Source organism: Patagioenas fasciata, chromosome 6, assembly GCF_037038585.1.
Source record: "Patagioenas fasciata isolate bPatFas1 chromosome 6, bPatFas1.hap1, whole genome shotgun sequence".
Lineage (NCBI taxonomy): Eukaryota > Metazoa > Chordata > Aves > Columbiformes > Columbidae > Patagioenas > Patagioenas fasciata.
The window spans coordinates 32,178,495-32,202,197 of NC_092525.1; the positions used below are offsets into that span (position 1 = coordinate 32,178,495).

A 23,703-nucleotide genomic window follows, 5' to 3' on the forward strand; every position below is an offset into this window, starting at 1 on the left:
TGGCTTTCAAAGAGGGGAGGGTGGGCACAGTTCTCTTGCCACAGTGGGTGCTGTCCTTGAGTTCAGGACAGAGCAAGGACTTTTCAAGCATTCCTCAGCACTGGGGTGGCCTCATGTTTCCTCCTCTCCTTTATGCACAGAGCCTTGAACCGTTTTGGGCACAGGGTCCTTCCTAGTTAAAAACAAACCAGATAATAAAATTCACCAGTCTGAAAACCTGTAGCAGGCTGTATTCCATAACTGATTTCTTTGTTGATCCTACAACAAAGGCTGAGCACAGTTGGTTAACTGAGTGGGGGCTGGAGAAGAGTACAGTAAGTACAGTAAGTTTTGCCTTTTTTCTCTTTACATTTTTCAAGACTGGACTGAAGCTTTAAGTGTTTTGAGGAGGGAAGATTTATTTTGCTTCAGCACTTGACAGGGATCAGTTTTCAAGGTTTGTACAGTGAGATGTTTAGTGATAGTGAACTCATCCTTAAAGGGTCATTTACAGGAATTCAGCCTTCAACTGAACTTATAATCTTGTTATTTTTAATTAGGAAAGGGGTGGTACTCTTTTAGTTATGGAGACATCTTCTCTTTTAGCCTGTTTCCTACTCGCTTGCTTTTGCTGCTTCTGAGGTCCACTGTGTTTGATGGGACTGAGCGAGCAGATGCCAACTGCTGCAGCTCGAACCCCTAGTTACAGAGCAACATTTCTTCATTTTATGAAGGGTCCCATCCACTGATGAGCATTTTCAATCCGTTTGCACCTGTGGAGGTAGGAAAGGCAGCCCTAGCACATCCCGGTCCGGCTGGCAGCTTGTGAATCATGTGTTTCAAAGCTGCTGCTCTCATTCCAACTCTGCGGCCGGCGGCGTGTTTATCAGATCTTCCTGACGTTCAGCACTGAGCAGATGTTCCCTTTTTTAGTATGAAGTGGTGTTCCTGACGTGCTAGCTGTGATTAGGGAGGGGAAAGCTCATAACATTTCATGCTCGAGTGAAGCACCTATATGTCAGCACAGAAGGGCTTCTGGCAGGCAAAACCAAAGTGGGGGAAAAACCCAAACCCAACCCCAGAAGCCTCGTCCATCTGCTTTTCACAGGACGCCTGATGTTGCAAACAGGGTCCGCATGCTCCGGCACCGGCCATGGATTAGAGGCACTGACTGCTGGGCTGTTCTTCAGCCGGGCTGGACGCAGATGGCAGGTCTCCCGTGGGTCCCCGGGGCTGGTGGCGAAGCTAAAGCAGAAGATGACATGCAAGTTGCTGTTGAGCTGAAAGCTGCTCTGTCTGGTGCTCCACATCTCTGTGGCTGTTAAAAAAGAAGGTATCTTTGAAAGGAAATCACCACCTTCTCTCCAGATGTGCACGTATCCATATGCACCAACATCCAGAACTCACTGTTTCTTCTTTGAAGACCAAAGAATGACCTGCTGATAATCCAACTGACAGATAAAAGCAAGACATTTTACTGAAAGAAGAGCCCGTTGTATGCAGGTGTAGTGAATGACAAGTGCTGTTGAAGTTGAGTGGACTCTGCAGGAACTATTTGATGGAATAATAAGGGTTGGATAGAAAACAAATGACAGGGCAGTTTAAGAGAGTTGTGGAAAGGAATGCATAGAGGAGAAAAGGCACAGATAGAGTCCCTGTAAGTTTAGTGTGTCTGTGTAGGTGAAGAAAAGGAAGCAATTTGGGCCCAAATAAAAGATATGAAATAAAAAGGAAAACTTTTCCTACACGTTTACTTTGGAACATGGATAACCTACCAAAAATGATGCTAATGTTATGAATTAAAGGAAAATCTGTTAATGCTTTGTGGAAGTCTGTAATGCTGTAATAGTTTAGAAATCTTTTTTTGAGTTTACTTTCAGTAACAGCTACTATAAAATTTTCTAAATTGGAAGAGTGGCTGTCAAATTTGTGGGCAGTGTGTACATCTCTCCTGATCTTGAGGTTGCTCTCATTAGCAGTCACATAAGCCGTTAGATATCAACTCTTTTCTGCGTGGTGGTGCCCCTTGGACAACCAATATAGCACCATGGATTATTGGGCAAAAAATGGCTGCGTGTGTAGCTCCAAATGGAAGTCAGTGGGAATTAAGCATGTGACAACTGCCTTGTGTTTCTGAAAACGGTCATAGGATTTTTTTTATTTTTAAGTCATCCTGAACTAAACTTTAGGAAAGAAAAAGAAAACAAAACAAACAAACAAAACACAAAAAACCAAGACAGACAAAAAAAGTGAACAACCACGAAGTCAGCCTAAACCAAAAATCCTACCCCTGCTCCCAGTGTAGTGAATATGTGCTATAATCTTCCTATTAGTGTGTATTTTGGTACCTTTATGTGCTGCCTGAGGTGGGATACCAATAGTTCTGCATTGGTTTGAAAACCATTAGAACTTGTGCCCTACCATTAGAACTAGCAGCCCTCTCGGGAGCACCCATGAGCATACAAAGGACTGAAGCACACATTTGCAATTGAAAGAGGTAGCATTTTGCTGAGAGAGAGTCGGAAGACTTGTTTTCTTAGATAAGCGTAGACTGCTGAAGTCTGCTCTATGTTTACACGCGTGTTTTTGTGCCTGCTTTTTGATGGAGCATGAAAATAAGTACGGCTCTCTCTTTGCCTCCTGAAACTGATTTTTATGAAGTCTGGAATTTCCTTGCCTGTCATCTTTAATTTACTCATTTTCAGGAATACAGTAACAGCAGTACTGCGGGTAGCGCGATTTGTGGAGTTCCAATACTGATTTATTAAAAATACAATGGTTTTGAAACCTGTTTTTGTTATTTTTGCTCTAAGCAGGCATTTAATTTTTATAGGCTTTTTTTTTTTCCGTTTGGCCCCAGTGCGGAGCTCTCATGTAAACCAAGCAGAATGCTTCCTGTCGTTGTCTGATAAAAAGTGCACTTCCATTCATTGTTTCCATGCAACTTCCTATCCTTTCTACCGTAAAGAGGGATAAATCTGAGACAATTTATGGACTATCTCTGGGGAAAAGAGACTTTCACAACAAAAAGTTTGAATGTTGTTTGGCGTAATGAACAAGGAATGTTAGAAATAGTTTGTGTTTGTTCATTTCTTCTTCTTTGTACATTCTTGGTGCTGAAGACAATTTCACCCATTAACACCGATGAAGACTGAATGTTAGATTTAGTTCCTCCATTAAGGCTGTTAAGGCATAGAGTTTACTTGCATTTTAGGCCCTGCGTGTTATCTGAAATAATTCTGTATCTTTTAGTGTCGATACAAGTTTGTGATGGAAGTCGGGTATTTCTGAAATACAGCCATGTCTGGAGGAGGAAGCCCTCAATCTGAATAATGTTGGCCACTGTTTAAAAAACGACAAGTGCTCCATGGGATCTGAGATTTGTGCAAGAGGATCCCCTACATCTGTATTTTAAACCAGTTGCTGGAGACTTGTCTGTTTTCTACTACTTGAGGATAACAATGGGAAAAATGCAGCAACGCTTTCTAAAACATTGGTGGACTTCTTTGTTTTCAGTTCTTTGGCATGGAAAATAGAAGTTGTGCTCTCTGGCTTTATTTAAATGAAGGTCAACACGTTGATGCTGTTCTGTTTATACAGATTAAAAAGATGCTCTTATGTTAGCAGAGTGTTTTCCAAATACTCACTTGAGAGATGGGATGGGGGGAGAGAGAGAGACAGTATGTATGAGTGTGGGCGTTTAGACAGGGAAAAATACTAGAGAAGAGTTCCTGTGCGCAGTGTTTTGCTGCAAACCTCAAGAGAAGGTCGGGCTCTGGCCGTGCTGGTCAGAAAGAAGTGCAGCAGAGGTTACATGAAACGCGGCTCTGTGGTGCGGTACATCTGCTTTGAAAGGCGTCTTTGTTTTCCAGGTACAGATGTTTGTTTTCTGAGATTATGCCTCATGCGTAGCAATGTCTTAAAATTGCGCTCAGCGGATGTTAAAGCAAACAGGTTTTTCATTCATTGCCTTTTCTGTTTAATTAACTTAGTAGGTGCCTAAACAAGACAGCTGGAGCTTCTTTTGTTAAACAAGATACTGACTGGTTGATGTTGCTTCTAAGCAGCAGTACGTTGCTGCAGAAGTTGAGTTAACTTTTCCAGTTGAACTTGCATCTATTTTACATCCTGGTAAGGACAAAACATCAGTAGAAGCTTATTTTTAAGAAAGTAGAAGAAAGCATTTCTGTTTTCAAAATATAATTTGAATTTTTTCCCTCATGGAAAAAATTGAGAGATCTGCACAGGCAACACTTGAGATTAGATGATCTCTGCTAATCAGATGAAATAAACCTTGTGCTTTTACTAGTAGCCAGGAGCAGTGGGAATGGATATCTTGTGCAACACATCCTCCACAGCAGAATAGAAACATAATTTTGCTTGGAAGGAGAACCAGCATCAGGAATTGGTACCAAACATCATAGCAACCCAAAAAAGGTATGGGGCATGTCATCTGTGGGTCTGAATGGTTCCTGGTGGGCAGGCAGGAGATGCTAGGCAGACTTTACTGCACATAACAGAAATGTCTAGAAAGACTGCAGAAAATAGAGGACCAAAATAACATTGCACATTAAGTGTTATCTCATATATTGAAACATCTATATTGTTTGGCTGATACGTGAAATAGGTCAGGGCAGAGTTGATGGTGATGATAGGGAACGGGAATTAATTGGAGCTTGATAGCTGGGGATTGAAAGCACACAGCAAGGGTCTGACCGCATGGAGCATTAACAGTAGAGACCAGTGTAAAAGTGAAGTATGTGGGTTAATGTGAAGTTCCAGAGGATAGGGGTTTTTTCCTTGGAGAAAGGGAGAAGGAGCAGGGATGGTGTCATGAGGTAGAGCTGCTGAAGATTAGTGGGCTTTGAGCACTGGAATGGGGAACCTCTGCTGTGTGTTTTGCATAAGGTCATTTTTAGTTAATACAGCTTGTATGTTTTAACTCCTCCTACAAGCTAATCTTGCCATCTATACTGAATATTCCTGGAAGATACGTTTTTCTTTTTCTCAGTTTAAGTTTTATAACTCACTCATTGAAAATGCATATATGTGGGGTCTGAGAGTTTTTTTTTTTCCTCCAAAATAGCCAGAATCAGCCCATGTCCATGAATCTTTTCCCCTGTAATTTTAAACCTCTCCCCCTGGCCTCCTGTAGTATTTCACTCAAAAGCAGTTCCACCATGAAAAATACTCTTTTCTAGCTGATAGGAAGCCTGTGCTAGATGTGGCGGTAAAGGAACTCCCTGAAAAGTAAGGATATGACGAGAAAATTACCCAGCCCTGTATGCAACAGTTATGCTGTGTTTGTGTTTTCAGCACGTCTCTTTTTTCATATACCCCTCACTTGATTTTCTATGCGTATCATTTTCCCATGGCCTTTTTTGCTCCTTCTATCCATTTCTGCTAGAGCCCTAGAATCCATTCAAAGGCTTTCATGAACATTTACTCAATTTCAGTCCTACTTTGGTTGCAGTTCACAAGGGATCTGCTGTTCCTTCTGCTGAAGTACAATCTGCTCTAGATTCATTGATGTTGGCCGGTGGTTATGGTTGCACAAACTGTCATCAGAGTTATCCAACAAATGTGGAAAATGTGAGCTTTTAAGAGGTTTTAAAATACTTTTCCTGGGGAATTCCTAGTTTATGTTAAATAACTTTTATTGAAGGGAGATATGTGCTACATTTCAGCACAGTTCATAGTTGCACGAGAAAAGGCTTGTAAGACCTAATATGTAATAGCAATAGTAAAATATCTACGTAAGTGTTGGGACATATTATAAAAATACCAAACATTTTTTTTTCTGCTCTTGGGTAAACACATAAAAATGACAAAGAGGTGAGAATATCTAAATTAGAAAAAAACATTTAGTACTGCAAGCTTATTTCTTTTTCTCTCAATTCCCAGCCCTCTAACATATCAAAGCTTTTATTGCAATGCTAAGCATATCCTATTGTAACTGCTAGTCTTTTGAAACTTAAATTACTAGGTGCACAGTGTAAATAAAAACTAACTGGAAAAAAACAACCTACACTTGAAAATGTATTTTCTAAATCTTAAATTATCCAGGTACTGCCTTTTTTTGTTTGTTTTTGTCAGAACAAATCTGCAATCGTTGTTGCTCCCATGCATTTCTGACTATGTACTAAGGCAGAAAAGTGATATTGAGACACACCAACATTTTGTCTGCTGTTGAATATTTTTTTCCTCTTCCTTACCGAAGTCATGGCAGATTAGCAGCATCTTTCTGTGTTACATCTGCTGTGTTTCATCAGAGTTGGAACTGCTGCTGTGAGCTGTATAGAACAAGAAAACCATAAAGCTCTCCTCCCCTCCCCAGCCATATAGTGTAGAAGGCACTAAAATGAATCAGCAGTAGATTTATACCAATGTAAAATGCTTTGGACAGTAATCTCCTACTTTCATCTTCCTGTTGGCCAGTATGAAGGTCCAATGTACAAATCTTCCTTTCAATATCTTGCTTCTCTCCCTGCATCTCTTACGGTGATCACACTTATTCAGAGAGGAAAATCGTGGAATTCAGGAAGAGTCTTGGACAGTCCAGCTCCTACTTCTTCATGGTCATCTGTAGTAAAAGCTTCTCTTTGTATTAACAGCGGAGGTTGTCCATTATCCTCTACATCATTTAAATCACCAGGAATTTGACCTGACGGGTGCTCTTCTGTGGAGGAGTTTGCAGGAATTAATTTAGTAGTTGTTGTTACAGAGCTACCCGTACCAGTAAGCAGTCATGACATATCTTGACATGACAGGCATCCCTTCTCGCTGTAGATTATGTGCCTCAATCCTTGAGTATAATTTTTTGGTATAAATGCTTCCCTCAGTGAGAAAGCCTTTGTGAGAAGAAGGTTGTGTAGGTGGTAACAATTAATCCATGTGGAACAGTGGCCCTTCACCCATGCACTTGTATCTTTAGAAATGAGCGGTGAAGGTCATAGGAAGAAGTTATTACTGAGTCTGCTCAAGTGTTCCGCAATGAATCTTAAACTTCTCAGTTCAAGAGAAAATGGCTTCCTCTCCTCCTGTTTTTACAGAACCATGTTGTCAGTCAAAAGTAGGTTTTGAGGATCCTATCTTTTCTTCTGTCTTGTTCCAGTTGTCATTGTCACTAGCTGATGTAATAAAATGCTCTTAAATTAACCTTTTCCCAAAGAACTTCTGTGAAAGTCTGTCATTTGGGCATACTGAAACCTCTGCTTGGATAGTTAGCGTCCTCTAAGACTTGCTTTTCAGCAAATGAAGTGATGAATTCCATCAGGATCTACACTAATTTGTATTACTTTGTACCTGACAGCACAGAGATCCCTGGTGTTCCTCAGGTCTGGATTTTGAATTTTTTGTCTTCGTGTATAATGACTAGATTTGTGTCATTCCCTCATTCAAAAATCAATTAGAATAAATCAGTCCTCCTTCTGAGGAGTGTTATATCCCATTGGTGGGGCTTGTATCCTCTCGTGTGGCGTACAGGAACCATGCTGGTGTGCTGTGGAGCCCCCAGCACAGATTCATGCAATTTGCAGGAGCTGGTCACACTTTTCAGCTGACAACACTGTAGAAATCTCCATGGAAATACAACAGAAAGTATATTAGCCTTTACTATTTGAATAAAATCCATCACAGTTACGGGTTGGTCTCGGGTTGTTGTATTATCCCCTTTAGTGTCTTACTCGCATTTCTGCTACTTTCTTACAGCAGAACACATGTTACTCATTAGTAGCATGGATGATACGGGAAACAAGAATGTTGAAATTGTGTTGAATATGTTCCAGATGTTAGTATCCAACAAGGTTGGGTGTACATTAAGATTTCTTTTACAATATTCCTATTAATTGAAGTGGAAAATAATTAAATACCGAATGATTCTCTAGAATTCTAAGTTCACTAAACATTTGCCATCATAAAACACAAATGTAATAAGTCCTTCTTATAAAACTGCCTAACCTGTTTTCCATCTTCAAAAGGCATTAAGCAACTAAAATTTGATTGTGGTGAGAGGCAGGATTTGCTAACGAGGTTAAACGGATATGTGGTCTGAAGTTAAAGAAAGGCCCAGGGATGGCTGTGTGCTCTCACTCGCCTTCTTGGCAGAGACGGGACCGAAGGCTTGTAGCTGCACTAGGGTATATCAACTGGAAAATACTTTTGACTCTTTAAGTGCCAGTTTGATGGGGATGAGATGCGAGAGAGTACCTGGATGTGTTTGGAGCTGATGAGGCGATCTCGATGCGTTAATTGGATGAACTGGCCCTTAAGCAGTGATGACAGTGTATTTTGGCAGGACACGGGTGTAGCTGATGAGGGTGGCAGGAACAGGAAGGTGGCAGAGCCCGATCCTGGCGTGTGTGCGTGGCAGAGCAGCAAAGCCCAGGTAGGACGAGGCTACCGTTTCATGTTGACTTTCAATTGCAAGTAGGTGGTGTGGAGGAGATAAACGATCTGATGAGTAGAGCAAGGGCTTTGTTTGTTTTTTCAGAGTGGTAGTTATGCACTTTGTAGGATTTAAACTACCTAGGGGAAGTAACTAGCTTTCCAATCAGAAGAAGGTGGCAGGAGGGAAGGAAGATAAGCAGGAGGAATCTGTGAGAGAGCCAAGAAGAGTGGGAGCAGCTAATTTGAAAAAAGGAGAGCTCTTGCTGCTCCCACTGGAGTGGCAGTGCCTTGGAGTGACACTGACCTGTCTTCAACTGGGACAGATCTACAGGTGCAGCAGGTACTGCTGGAAAGAAATATTGTTAATGAATGCTTAGTAAATACCTCAAGCAGTGCTGGGGGTGCGTGCAGTATAAGAATAGACTAAAATACAGCATAAATGGAGAGAAGGTAGCAAAAGAAACTGTCTTATGCCATGTACAGGCTGAGCATCAGTGGACTTCCTGACCTAGAAATGTTTTCCTTTTGCTTGGCACTAACTCCAGGCATGCAAACATATGCTGGGCATACCACTACAGCCACTTTAGTCATCGGGCAAATACATGAATTTCAGTGCACGAAGATTGCTGTTTGGTATCACCACCACATTCAAGAGAAATAACGTTAATGAGAGCCTTGAGTTGCTGGGAAAGATAGTATGGGCCCAGGACATAGCTACAAAGGCACCTCGACGAAACTTGGCGAAAATGTAACCCCTCTGTTTTTTATCCACCATCATCCTCATATATGGGCAGCCTGACAGCGTCTGTGGTCTGAGGGCAGTGGAGCCAGCCTCCCATATGTACTCTGAAGTTCTATTCAAATTTCAAAGGCTGTATCTCAGTCACTCATGAGGCTGGTCTGAAAGCAACTCTACCAAATGCAGTAACTCCCCCAAAACATTGGTTTCTTATCCTGAGCAGCTCAGAGCAACTCTACACATCCACTCCTTCAAACCGTTGCTGGCAGAAGTGGTGTGCCCCAGGCTGCTGGGGCGCGAGCCGGTGCGTGTCTAGATGCCCTGCAGCTGCACTGGTGTAAGAGCAGGCCTACGTCAGAAGCCCTGCTTAAGAAGCCCTGCTTAAGACTGGTACAGGCGCTTGGGCTCGCTGCCAGCAGTGTGGCGGGGTTTCTGCAGGAGATCTGGCCCGTATCCAGCTGGACAAGCGCAGGCAGAGCGGGCATGCCTCCGTCTGCCCTTTGCTGTGCAGATAAGCTCCACTGCACAGGGTTATTCAGGATGTGAACTGCTCCCACCAGGAGTGTTTCCATCTTGCATGTCAAACAGAACAGAAGGCCTTGAAAGAAGGCGCATTTTTGTTGTGAGCACTTGGGGTGCTGGCGAGGGAGGCAGTTACGGACAGCCTGAACGTACCAGCCACCGCCTTCATGTGGATGAGTCCTTGTAGGAAGTGAGGGGAAAATACAGATGTCTTCTCCTCTAATGTGGCAAATTGTACAGAATGAAGACCAGGCGAAGGCTGGAGGTGGGGACTGGTAGATGTACTGCATGGAATAGGCATTTACAAGGGAATCTATCCACTGAGTGGAAGGTATTAGCTCTTTCTCCTGAACCCTTGCTAAGGAAAGGACATGTTTTTGTCAGCAACACCACTTCTGTCTTGTTCTGAGTCTTGCACCTTGTTATTCATGTGTGTGTTATGATAGAAGCATCTTAACAAATGTCAACTCTGTTCTGACCAGCAAGAAACAACTCAATGAACAAGCCTTCCTTGGCTCTCAATTTGTTCCCCAGCCCTATAAATGCTTGTGGAGTTTAAAAATGCTTTTTGCGGAGGTTGTATAACATGGTCTGCTGCAGGACTTACACATCGGTGGCTGGGCTAATTGATTAGTAGGTTCTCTGATCTGCACTTGTACATCAGGAAAATTATGCCTCTCTGCTGGTTGTGTTATTGTTACAAATTCTAAATATTTCTTCAACTGTTAAGAAAGGCATCTCTTTCATAGTGACTTATTTTTTTAACTGAGTGTTATTGATTGGACTGGTCCATTTTGTATGTGTATTCTTGAAAAGGAATTTAAAAAACCCAGATAAACCTCAAATCCTCCAAGCCGTGGTCAGTGCTAATACCAAGCTCCTCATATAGCAGCAGAAAGTTTGTTTGTGCTCTGTACCCCAAGCACAGGCATGCGTAATTTATGCCTTGAGCATTGCCTCTAACAAATATCCCCGTTCTGTGGGAGCTGGCAGGACATGCACTGTGCACCGGTGGGTTTCTGAACAGCCTGTTTGGCAGGACAGGGCTGGCGTGGCCTGGGGTGCTGCAGAAGTCTCCCTGTGCTCAGGGGCTTTGCTTTTTCCAGATCAGGAATGGTTTAAGTTGGACTCTCCTGATTACTAAATGGTCAGCTGCTAGTTGTACCTTGAGTGAACTGTCTGTTTAACCAGCAAAGTGTAGGTCAGTGCTGATACAATTAACTATGCGTGTAAACCGAAGTCAAATGATCTCTAGTGCTACAATGGCTGAATGTAGAGTTCACAAAACCAGACAGCTCTGCCGTTCAGTCAGTTGAAGATTTTCTTTCATTTTGAACTTTTTTTAAAAGAAGCCTTTTACTTCAATTGCAGATATACATTATCTGGGGAAAAAAAAAAATAATCATGCTTCTGTCTTAGATTTCACTTTTCTGCCTTGCAGCCTCTGAACTGACTGGTCCATTTGAGTCTAAATCTCATCTGAGTGACTTTGGTGCAAATTAAGGGTTAAGTGAATTGACATTCTCCTGTGACCTTCTGAATCAAAAACATGCTGTATCTGTTACTGTCAGGGGTGGGCTTGAGCCATTTTGGAAACGCAGCATTGCTTTTCATAAATATTTGTCTTGCTTTAGTTTCCTGAGATATAGTTTAAATGTAAACTCCTCTGTATGCTTCAGCTTTTACGCTATCTCGCTATGTCACATCACAGTGTCTCACGTACTATATAAGAGTATGGCACTACATCATGCTGTGGTGATTATTTGAAAGGGTGTACACTCTGTTTTGGACTAGATATCTGTTATCAGTGTAGATAATTGCTGTCAGACACAAAATAGACTCAGTAAACAAACATTTCATTTTATCATGTGACAGATCCCCGCTGTTTTGTACCATGTATTTGAACGATGTTCACTATAAATCAGCACTGCTTCAAAAGCAACAAATCCAACTCGCCCAAATCCTTCCTGATGTAATTACTTTATACTAGAGATTAACTTTTTATTGTTAGATGTACATGATTGTATTTTTCAATGTTTGGACATAACAATGTTTGACGTAAACCAATAAGTCACATATAAGATGAACCAATTCCTCCTCCCACTATCATTGCTTTGTTTGTTCTCCTTTGGGTTTTTTTTTTGCCTTTTTTTTTTTCCCCCCTCTTTTATCCTTGATTTCCTCTCTGGTAAAGACAAGACTACTTTCAATTTTGGAATTCATATTTTCAATTTGGGCTTTCAGAGGGAAACGAACAAATGAGTTAGCATATTCAAGAGAACTTAAAAGGGCAATGAAAATAAATGTCTTCATTTCGTGGATGATGAACGTGAAGCCTCTGCTTGTGTTACCGTGGGTTTTGTGACCAAAAGGATTATTGTTATTAATATTTGTCAGGTATAATCTATGTATTGTGGTTTTCTCCAAATGAAGTGCATATGTGTCTTCCTCTGCAGGTCCTGTGCCCAGGAGTGAATGTGTTTTATCGCCTGTTAACAATTCGCATCCTGTCCATGCCTTACTGGAGAGTTTTACAGTGTTATCGGGCTGTGCCAGCCGAGGCACGACCGGCCTGCCGCAGGAGGTGCACGTCCTCAACCTCAGAAATCCCGAGGAGGGTGTTGGCAATCATGAAAGAGAGGTAAAGGGGAAATTGCTTGTCATCCAAATCCCTGGCTACAAGTGCGTCTGCAAATGGGAACATTCTACATTAATTTGCTGAATAAAGTTATTTCTGAATTGTGACCAGAATGACTACAAAGAAGGATGTGCAGTTTGCATGGATGCTGTCCACCTATGCTTTGTGTGTCATATGAGTAAACCGCTTCCATACCCAGCCACTCTCTCCATCACCTTTCACAACCACGAAGTATACTTAGAAAGGGTGGTGGAGTGGGCGAAGGAAATAAGAAACAGATTTAGATTTACCAGAGGCCTTATAGAATTGGCTGCCTTCAAAAGCAGATCGTTTACCTAAATGTGTTGTAAATTAACGTGAATACTTTTGGATCCCTGCCATGACCACTATAAACAAATATTTAAATTCAGATTCTTTTACCCCTGTAATACATCCTTAATGCTTCTTTGGGAGGTGGAGGGCCTCGGGGGGAGGCACATGGGACTGCTGTACAGAAAGTGAGTGTTGCTGACTATGGTGGTACTTAGATACAGTTCCAATTACTTATTTATGTACGTTGTACTCGGACTGGCAAGAACTTGAGCTTCTCTGAAAGCAACAGCACAAGAAGAAAATTTTTGATGTTAAGTTGTGCAGTACTGTTGTTTACTCTCAAAACACATCAAAACAGAATGCCAAAGTGAAAAGAAAACATTGCATACCATGACAGTTGAGCTTTTTAGTTCATGTTCTTACAGTATTACACACACAAATCCTTAGCACTGCATCCTGTGAGAGCAGTGTGCATGTACACAACGAGCAGAATTTGTAATGAAAGAACAAAGATGATGATCTAGCAGGCGGAAGCTGAGAAAAAGAGGGTCTAAATCTGTGCTGAAAGAAATTTTAAGTGGAGTCTTTTATAGTGATTTAAATAAAGGCGGATACTCTTGGCCATAATCAAAGTCTTTCTGCTGACTTCAATAGCAGCCTTGTTGGGTTTGTAGTGTGTGCAGCTCAATGTGTATTGTATGCATCCATGAAACCTCAGCTGTTGTGTTCATTTTCTGTATTTACACTGAAATGTCTAGTGTATGACAAAAAAGTTATTTACTATTTTTTCAGTAGGCATCTTGTTGGCTGCCCTTAATCAAAAATGTCAGGTCGTCTTCAGTTCAATTTTAATGAAATGAATAGCAAAATTACACTATTTGTTTTGTGAGGCTGGGAATGAAGAACAGATTTTTATATTTGTTTTCTTGTTGGTGGTTTTGCTTGTTTGTTTTAAAGCCTTTCTTAGTTGGCCAGCCACTAGGTTATCAGCCTGATGAGTGCACTGTGAATGCCTGAAAAATGTGTAGGTACAATCAGTACTGGGCATGAAAACCAAACTGAAGTTGGAATCCCTGTTCTTTTTAAATTAAATTTTTTTTTTTGTGACATAGTTTTTTATGAAAACTAAACAGCTCTGTGTGATTTTGTCAGTGCCTCTGTCATCACCCAGGAACCTTGAAATCCATTGGCAAGCCATAGAAAAATTTTATACAGTGGGTAGATCTCACAAGGTAACAACAAATTTTGTTGAAGACAGGCAGAAGAGTGCCCTGGTTGTGGGGACATGGTACAGTGGGAACTTGTAACTTCTTTGTTACTAAAGGGTGCCCGGGAATGGGATGAAACAGCTACAGCTGGAGCTGGTACCTCCCGGGGGACAGGAATGAATGAACTGCAGAGCGCATATTTGCATGAACCCCAGTTTCCCTCTGGCTCGCTGCCAGAGGGTGACAACGTGAGCTGGAGTCACACATGCACAGGGCTGCAGGCTGCGCCACTGCTGTCTAATCACCTCAACAGAACGATAGAAGATTTAAATATTTGGCTTTGAATAAAAATAGCTGCTGTCTAGTAGAAAGGGGCTGCTTGTGCTTCATGCAACGTGCTTATGGTAAGAAGGCAGTTTGCCCCAAACTGTCTTTGCTGTGTCCTTCTGCAATGTACCAAAGTGCACGGCACAGAATGCATTTCACAGTCTGTAGCCCTCAGCTTCCTTCTCCCACCTCCCACCCAGTTTCCAGACACAGCCCTTGGAGATGGCTGCTCACACTGCACAGGAAGCTGGAGCAAGGCTTGCTGGCGACAGCATCGAGCAAGAGAGTGTAAACAACTTGGAAAGATGGGATTCTACTTACAGGATCAGACTTGGAAAACAAAGCAGAGCAAATGTTATCTTTTCCATTACTGTAAAAACCAACTCCAAGTAGCCTTTTGTCTTAAAAGTAGAATGTACCCATCACCTTAAGTTACACTAGTTTGATTTACCAGCTGAGTTATTTCCTGTTGCCTGCAAATGCTGATAGCAAAGGTAGAGATTTGTTTGTCGTACAGTACTTCCAGTATACTCTGGAATAAAGACAGTAGTTTTGTTTGACAGCACATTAGTTAGATTCAGCAGCATCGAAAGCATATTTAAAATAAATCACACATTCGTTCAGAGGTTGGCCGAAGTTCTGATAAGTGAAGGCTTGCTTTGGGGGAGGAGGACAGGTTTTGTTTTGTTTTTAACCTGCCCTGTGCTAGATGCTGCTAAATTACACATTCCTTACTTGCTGGGAGGAGTGTAAACTTCCCCTAGCAAATTCCTTGGAGGGCTCATGCATTAAACATACTTGTGCAGTTATCCTGGTTCTCATAAATATGCAACATAACATGTATGCATTAATTTAACTCCCTTTGACACTTGTGTATGATATACATACAACAAGCGTTTGCAAATTTAAACATAGGAGGGGTGGCTGATGCGGGGGGAGGGCATGGCAGCGGCACGTGTTCCTCCTGTAACACATGCAGGCTTTTCTGTAAAGATTAGTGAGGTTTGAGTGCTTTTTCTTCCCTGTAAACTGGAAAAATTAAGTGGACTGGGAGTGTATGGGATTCTGAAGAAACTTTGGAAATGAAATTTAGTAGTTTAACACTTTCATTTTAAGGCTGAAATCTGGTAAATAGAAGGTCACGTTGTGAAATGCTGTAATAATATCTGTGATCTTCAAGGAATTCATGTGTATTTTACTTTAACCTCTGTTGAAGTGACATCTCACTTGTTGAGACAGTGAAGACACTTCCTTCAAGTAAGAACCCCAAAAGTTCCAATCTTGTTCAAATATTTCTTAGAAATGTCTTTTATCACAATTCATATTGGCCATGCTTTATCATAGGAAGTAGAATGCGGGTGCATGTAATAGCCACAAGTGTTTATGTTGAACTTGGCATGAAAAACGCAAGCCTTTTTTGTTTGTTTTATTTGATCAAATATTCCTGGGGAAGTGAGCGCATGTGTGCATTTCTGTACTGATCTGGGGCTCAGCTGAAAGCCAGGAACTACTGAACTCTTGCAATAACTTTCTCTTCAGCTTTGGGTATCTTCACTGCTTTGGTTTCCCCATTTTTAGAAAGGAGATAGCTGTGTTCTCGTGGAGCTGCTTGTTCTCGTAGGAGAAAGAATTGTTTTTGGAGGCACTTGGAAGCTCTAGAGATTTGCACCAGAAAAATGTGTATAGAAAACCATTTTTTTGAAGTGAAAGTCACTCCGTAGGTAGGTATATTCTGAAGTCCTAAATTAATGGAGGATTCTTTTGTCATACCTGTCAATTGAGTTTCCCTGGGCTGCTCCAGGCACACAGCCACAATTGAAATAGCTAAAGGGGGAGCAGGGGCATACAAAATTAATCTCATGTGGATACTTAGGATTGAATACATATGAATACATGGAATCGGAGTTCCTGGCAATGGATTCACTATTGTTTTCATCGACATCCTCATCCTCAATAGCTTTAAGATGTTATGCCTGATACAGATGTTTAACACGTGTTATGTGAAATGAAGGCAGGAAAATCAAGGGCTCATCTTTATTTTAATAATTTTGAGTAACACCACTGAGGCTGTAATAATTCGACAGACTTTTCCCCCACTGTTTGATCAGTGTTACTTGGCAACAATTTCATAATAAAAAAATTTTCCTTTGAGAGCAAACCCGATATTAAAATGCAGGCTAATTATCACAGACAGGTACTTACTAGTGATGAGTCTCAGGTTCCTGAGCCAATCCACTTAAAAGTCATAAAATAACGGCCAAAATTATGTAAGTCCGATATTTATTTAAGTACTTTCAGAAGAGATCCTCTAAGCTGTAAAAATGGGACAGGAAGAGGCTCTGGAACAGTCACCTGATAATTTATTTCTACATCCTGATCTCTGCAGTGGCATTCTGAATTCAGGATAATTCATCCGTGTCATGATGGTTTTGTGTTTTAGGGACTATGAAGATCTGGACAATGTGGGTAATGAAAACCTGGCTCGTTTTGGCTGTTTTTCTGTATATTTACTGTATTCCCAGTGTGGTAACTTAAACTGTTTTCGGAAGTTTAACACCACAACAACCTTACCCAAGGCTGTGTTATGGGAAAAACGTTTTATTTCATGCTCAGGCATCCAGAGATCTGGGGACAGCCTTGAGATTCAGCTGTGATAAAGGGGCCACTTTCTGAGCGCCATTTAGATGGGCTGACCTGCTGTACCAGAGCCATGGTCAGAGGGGGCCTGGAGGCCTCCTGCCCACAGCAGGCAGGAAGGGAATTCAAGGTTTATTATGTTATGGCTGGAGTTAGTGAGGTTTTTGTTACCTAGCTGTTTGCTTGGTTCCATTTTGTTTATTTCTTCCTCTAAAAGTGCATTTGTTAAAACAAGTTTCCATTTAGTACCAATTAAATGTAGACTTAGGCTGTTTTCTGACACTTCAGGTTCTCACAAATAATAAAAATAAGGTCTGTTTTTTTTTCTACTGTGGCTTTTTAGTGCTGAGCTCTTGGTGTCAGCTTGGCCAGCTGCTCTAAAACTGACAAGACAGCCTTGATTTGATTTTTTGAAGCACCCTGCAGTTTGGGCTTTATAATTCAAATTAAAATAATTGGATTATTATCCTGTGCAGTCCTAAACTCATACTAAAATTAGAGGCTCGAGAATAAAGAGTTTGTTACTTATGTGAGATTAAACTCTTGAAATGACCACAGACTTTACTAACATTAATAATGGGTCTGTGCGCTGCCAGGTCACTTGGCTGTACAAATTTAATGTTTCTGGTGAGCTGACCAGAATATGTGGTGCAGAATTAGGCTGGGAAATAAAGGACATGTTGCTTGGTTTGCCGGACTGCATTGCATCTGCCCTCTGTGGTACGGCGGGAAGCCCACGCTCCTGCATGTGGGTATGGTCAGTACTTCTGGTAGACCAAAAGCCTTTGTTTTGGAGAAAAATAGTTGCTGCTTTAGAAGAAGCTTTCAAAGATAAAACAAAGCACCATGCCTGTGCCTCTGCCAAGGTACTGAGCAGATTGAACATTGCAACATTGCAAACTGACTGTTCTTGCCTCTCCACGTTCTGAGCACTTTTGCTTGGCAGCAGTAGTGGATATCTAACTACAGCTGCAGATTTACAAATGGCAGTGGAAGCACACACAGGAGTTTTGACACAGGGGTGTCATGAACTACCTATAGTGAGATGGCCCGAGGAGTGGTACAGGTGGCTGTGTCACTGCCCAGGCTGTCTGTGGATGAAAGAAAGAAGATGGAAGTAGTGGAGATGCTTTGTCTTTCTGGGGATGGAGAAGTCTGAGGTGAGACTTCAGATGAGAGGACTGGTAACTTGGAGGCAAAGGGTCTTGTTCCACATGGAAGAAGGTAAGCCCTAAAAAGAAGCCTACAGTGTGGGAGGGGTTTGGGGAAAGTCTGGGCAATGCTTATCCAGCTTCGTGAGTCAACCGTCAGGGAAAAGATTATCACATGGAGTCTGATGCCTGAAGTCATGTAGCCAGGCAGTTCAGTCCTGGGAGCTGACAGGCTCCAGAGTAGTGTGGGAAGTGAGTTTTGCCATTTGCGAAGTTCTTACTCCATCTTGGACCTTATAAAGCCTTAAAAATACTGACAGCTTGCTCCGCCAAAATTATAATCGTTCATTGTCTTTCTCAGATGGCACCACATCTACTGAAAGCTGCAGCTCCCATGCAGCTGAAACACTAAAATGACATTGATGTCTTAGTTGCCTTGACTGATGGATACTGCATTGCCATGTCTTTAAAAAACAAACAAACCAACAACCAGCCCAGCCTCCATTTCTTAAAGACCTTTCACAAACCTCTTCCCCCCTTTCTCTTCGTTAGCACTTTGAACCATCTGCACTTGCATAAAATCCAGACTTTTTAAATGTGGCTTTTTCATCTTGTTTGCTCTGGACTGCAGTCTTGGTGGGTTGTTTTGAGCCGGCTCAGGATTTGCTGGTCATTGGATTTGGCAATCTTTTCAAGTTCTGCCCACCAGAACTGCCAGAGCAAGTCATGTGTTGGCCAGAAGAGCCTGTTTGTGCAGAGCCTGCTGTCCTGCAGGAGCATGGCTTGATTTGATGTGTCTACCCTTTAAGAGGCAGCAGTGACTTCTCATGACTTGGAAAGTGCTGTGCAAACCCTCACTATTTTCTGTTTTTAGAAACAGGACTGTTTGCTGTGCGCAGAAAGCGAGACCTGCTCTCGGTTTCAGCGTACGGAGTGGCGGGTGTCTGAAGCCGTGCCAAGGCCCGCCACAGAAGGCTAAAGGGTTCTAAAGGAAACATGTCAGAATGACTTTTCTGATGGCTCACATTTTTCAGTTTTGCTGACTGCTGTTTAAAATGACCTGTTGGAAGCTGAAAATTTGCCTCTTTGTTTTCCTCTCCTGCGAGCACCCTCAGGCACTGATGTGCAGTTGCAGGGCTGTAGAGAGGACGGGGCTGCTGCTGCCACAGGTTTTACTGCGTGGACTCTTGTTCCTCCCTCCGTCACTCACGTGTGTGTAAACACACTGTGCACATGTGCTCACACATTCTTCCAGGCAGATGCACGTGGTTTGATTTTGATCATAAACTGTGATTCACATTCTTGATCTCCAGTTCTCTCCTTAAAGCTTCTATCTGACATGCGTTGGAGTATTTATAAATTACTGTTTGTCTATCGTTACTTTCCCCAAGAAAAGATAATTAAGGAAGTGATGACATTTCCAGGAGTCTGTTTATATCAAACTCGATGGGCAGGTTCCAGTCCAGCTTTGGGTTTGTATACGTGTGTGTGTGTATGAGGGATGCTGGAGCAACACTTGTCATGAGTGATCATATTGATGTTGTTCTCTGGAGTGTCTGTTTGAACCAAAAGCTGGAATTAATGAAGTCGTCCTCCTCCAACCTCCCAGCACTGGGGAAAATTTCCAACATAAATTGTGTGGAGCTTGCTGTGCCTGACAGCCACGCTCCTGTAGCAGCTGAAAAAGTGAAATCTTGCAGTGGCAAGATACGAGGAGTAAACATGTGGTGTTTTTTTTGTTGTTGTTATGTAGATCATGCTTTTGATAACACTTAGCGTATACTCAAGTTTATGTTTCTCTAGAAGAGTCTCTTATTTTCCCTGTGAAACACAGAGCACTTCTACAGTAGTAAAACCTGTTATTTAAAGGGAGAGGATGCGAAAATAGCACCACCATGAGGTACAAACATCTGAAACTTAAATTGCTTGAAAAAGCTTGAAGGAATTGTAGGTAATGTATAGCTGATGGTGTGTCTTTAACAATTGCCACAGCAATTTTAGTACAGAAATATTTTTATTATGATTGGAGCGCATGCCTTATGTGATAAACATTGGAGGTAATATTTGGTGATGACCCAAATCTCATCAGTGAGGGAAAAGTCTTAAAATCTGTTGCCTTTCTGGCGTTCTCTAACCCCAAAGACTGTTTTAAGTCTGGATGACTCTTCTGTCATCACCCAAGGACACAGATTATTCATGTTGTCCGCACAGATGCGATCTGCTAGTGCACGTGAATACCGTGAGGCTTTGAGGCCTGTTGGGAAATGTGACTCTGTGTGCCATCAGTTTTGCAGAGAAGCACAGTGGCACTTGCTTTGTAGATATCTTTTCAGAACAGACCATTGGAACATGCCTTCTTTCATCCGCTAATTTGGTTTCAGGTGGTACTTGCAGTGAGGTAAATTGGATGCTGAAAATGTGCCTGAAGCCACATGGAAAAATATTGCACACAAGGAGCAGCAGCTTGTTCTTACACTGTTAGCTGGAAGGCAAGCCAGTATTTTCTTCATAAATCTGTTTTCAAGCAAGGGTCAGCAAGACAACGTAGATAAGAAGTGCATGGAATGGCATAATCGTGCAAGAAAATACTTGCATGACAGCTTCAGTAATGTCTTCTGGAGGATTTTGTCAGTTTTCATGGCTTTGATTCTGCAAGTATATACAGATGTGAGTAGTCTTACTTATATGGATAGGCCTCATTAAATACAAAAATTGGTTCCTTAGGGGCTTGGTGGTGGTGGTTTTTTTTCTTTTTTCTATATAGTCAGTATAATAAATTTATTCTTTGACATATTCGTAAAACACTGCTTTGTTTCTACAGAGAGTAAAAGTTCTGATTATTTTTTTGAAGTTTGAAAATAGAAAAAAATGGGAAGAATGATGATCTGCCCCAGGGAAGCAGAGGGACAATGTGTTGGTTACAGTTACTTTTGATCTTCTGAAAGCAGTTTCCTTTGTATTTAATGTCTAATACCATTTTTGAGTGTATGTATTACAGACACACATTTGCACCAGCTCTTGCTCAGGCTGGTGGGTTACTAGCAATAAAGTAAACAAAGTTGTTTCCTCAATCTGTTGCTGCTGCTTAGGTTTTCAGTTTTTTATGACTCAGGCACACACGCTGTTCTTTACCCTGGCTTGGAAAACAAGAATTTTGTTTTACATGTCCAATAAAAATGTGAACTCCACGGTTTATACTTCCCTATGTGACTCTCTAAAAGACACCTGTAAAATGTTTCTTTTTTCTAGTCATCTGGATCTATGTGAGGTCTGGCTACAAAACCTTTGAGGAGTAATTTTTTTTAATATGTGAGGGCTTTCAAATAACATAATGCTTTGTCCTGCAGTTTTTCCATCATCTGTTTCATGTTTGTTTGTGATCTTTTCTTGCTTTGTAAAGCCTCATTGTCTCAGCCTCTTCCCCTTCCCCACCTGCAACTTTTGAAACAGTGGAAAGTAGGTGCTCATCTGTTCTGGATTTACCTTGAGATTTGGAAATTTGGTACTCAGATTCCAGTTTTGCCATGGTGTTCTAATGACACCATGTGCTATGTTACATCTGTGTGAGGTTTTGCATTTGAGATGAATTGTGAACTTGCTGGGTCTGCCATCGGAGCCTGGTAGAGATGAGACAGTACTAACGCTGGACTCTGAACCCATGGTCAGTATCGCACTGAGCTATGACTGAGACCTGTTGAGAGGCAAAATGTATCAGTACTGTAGTGGTACATGAATGCAGCTATGTAACACCTGGCTGGGTGGCTAGCACCTATCTAACCTGCTGAGAATACAGGCAGCAGAATGTGTGTTTACCTGGAAAAGCCTGTGTAGATTTGCTCAGAATGCCCCAGATGCATTGAAGGAAAATGGTCCTGGCAGAAGTTTTTTTATAAGTCTCTTACCTGTCAGTTTAAGAGGCATTTTATTTGTGACAGGAGCTGCTTTTTAGTATTTGCTCGTACGTCCTCCAACATAGTAGTGACTCCCCAACCCCACTATTGTTTTTTCAGGGCACTGGGCACTCTTACACAACTCTCTGGTGATAGTTTAGGGATGGGACAAGGGAAGGAATATAAAATTAAACTTACTTTGCAGCTCGGCTGATTCACCAAAGAAAAACTTAGATCTGCAATATATGTACAAGTAAGTGCAGAATAGAATATCGTCTGGCAAAATGTTTTCTTGTCACGTGAGTCTTAGTCTGTGATATCGTTTTGTGAATAAACCACTTAACAACAGTAGGGGAGATGCTGTACTTGCGGCTCACAGGAATGGATCCTGTTTAAAACAGATCTACAGCCAACAAGAAATTTTCCCACAAAATGTATAAAAAGAGGACTTTCCCCTTAGGATTCATTATATGGCATGTGAACAGTATCGACATCTACTGATTTATGCAAAGCTGAGCGAAACATCGTGTTTTTAGCTCTCAAGTGCTGGGAAGCCTGGCTGCTTTGTGGAAGGGCAGATGGCACAAATGGTTTCACTTAATCCTTGGGAGCCTGAGCATCTAGTTCGGGTCACGGGAGGAATGGGTGAAGTGGTCCCAGCCTTGCACTGGTGGGCACGGGCTTTCCCTTGCACAAACCATGGGGCTGGACACTGTGGGCAGCCCTTGCTGTGCTGCTGCCCAGAGCAGGGTTAGCACGTGAAGAAGAGGTTGGGCTGGCAGAGCAGAGCAGAGATGCCTGTGTGGAGACTGTCTGCTTTCTTTGCTGCAGCCACAAGTTTTTGACAAATCTTATTTTTCACAAGAACACTGGTTCTCCAAACTATATAATTCATGAGATAACACTGAAGACATGAAAACATTATTGAAATATGCTTGCACGGGGAAAGCTGGATCCTGTGTTATTCAGCTTAATGAAGTTAAAGTAGGCAGTTTACACGTATGTATGATCTCTACATAAAATTTATCAGTAAATTCTTTGGGTTGTACTTGTAGATCATTGTCACAGAAGTAGCTCTATCAGTGTAAGTATAACTTATAACCCTCTTTTTATAAAGCCACAAGTTTTCTCACTTTTATTTTTCTTGCACTGTGAAAGTAATACCACTTTCTAGTGCAAATTGAACTTCAGTAACTGTTCTACTGGTTTCTCAAGTTGTTTGTGTAAAGAATACCTTTGGTCCTAACTTTTTGATTACCTGGGTATTTGCAAAATGATTATCATCTAACATAAGCTGATTGCATTTGGCAGCTTCAGCTTAAAATAACGTCTTTGTTGAAGACGGTGTGTCCCTTTGAGTACCTTGCTTTGCTGTAACAGGTGTCAAATGCAGAGGTGCTGTTCCATCCTCACTGAGGGCAAATGGAGCTTTGCTTAGTTCTTCCCTAGAACACTCACATTGAAGCTGCCATTTCTCCTCTGAATTATTAATAATGCATCTTCATGTTTAAGTGGCCTTCTGGGAACATCATGCATACTTCAAAATAGTTTGTTAGTGAATGTTGGCATGCACATGTGGTGTAGGACTTGAATGTCTTGATTTGTAAGCTCTCTGGGGAGGGAACTATCTGTGTCTGGTACAGTGCACCCTGACCTTTAGCCCCTGTTGCAGGACAAATAGGAGGGAAAAGAAAAAAGGGAGAGATTTCAAACACCTTTTGGTCAAAGGTTTCTGACAGTACTTCCTATTGAAGAGTGTACAATGGGCTGTCAATCATAGTTGGGTAGTCCTTATAACCTTTCTGTTCTCTGACCGCCTTTTTCATGCAGCCCAGTTTTCCAGTCTGGGTGGTAGATCATAAGGGTCAGCAGATTGTGCAATAGTATTCTTTTTTTATAAGATAATGTATGA

General features: G+C 41.7%; 1 protein-coding gene across 3 annotated transcripts in view; it reads left to right on the forward strand.

Annotated features, from left to right (window-relative positions):
* Positions 1–23,703, forward strand: part of TGFBR3 (transforming growth factor beta receptor 3) — a 116,603-nt gene that overhangs the window by 36,814 nt on the left and 56,086 nt on the right. For 2 of the 3 annotated variants that reach the window (XM_065841742.2, XM_071810436.1), the window contains exon 3: positions 12,085–12,269. In XM_065841742.2, coding sequence (XP_065697814.2) covers positions 12,085–12,269 — 185 coding nt within the window. Of the gene's footprint in view, positions 1–3,778; positions 3,852–12,084; positions 12,270–23,703 lie in introns of those variants that run through there. The other variant, XM_071810437.1, reaches the window with a different exon arrangement.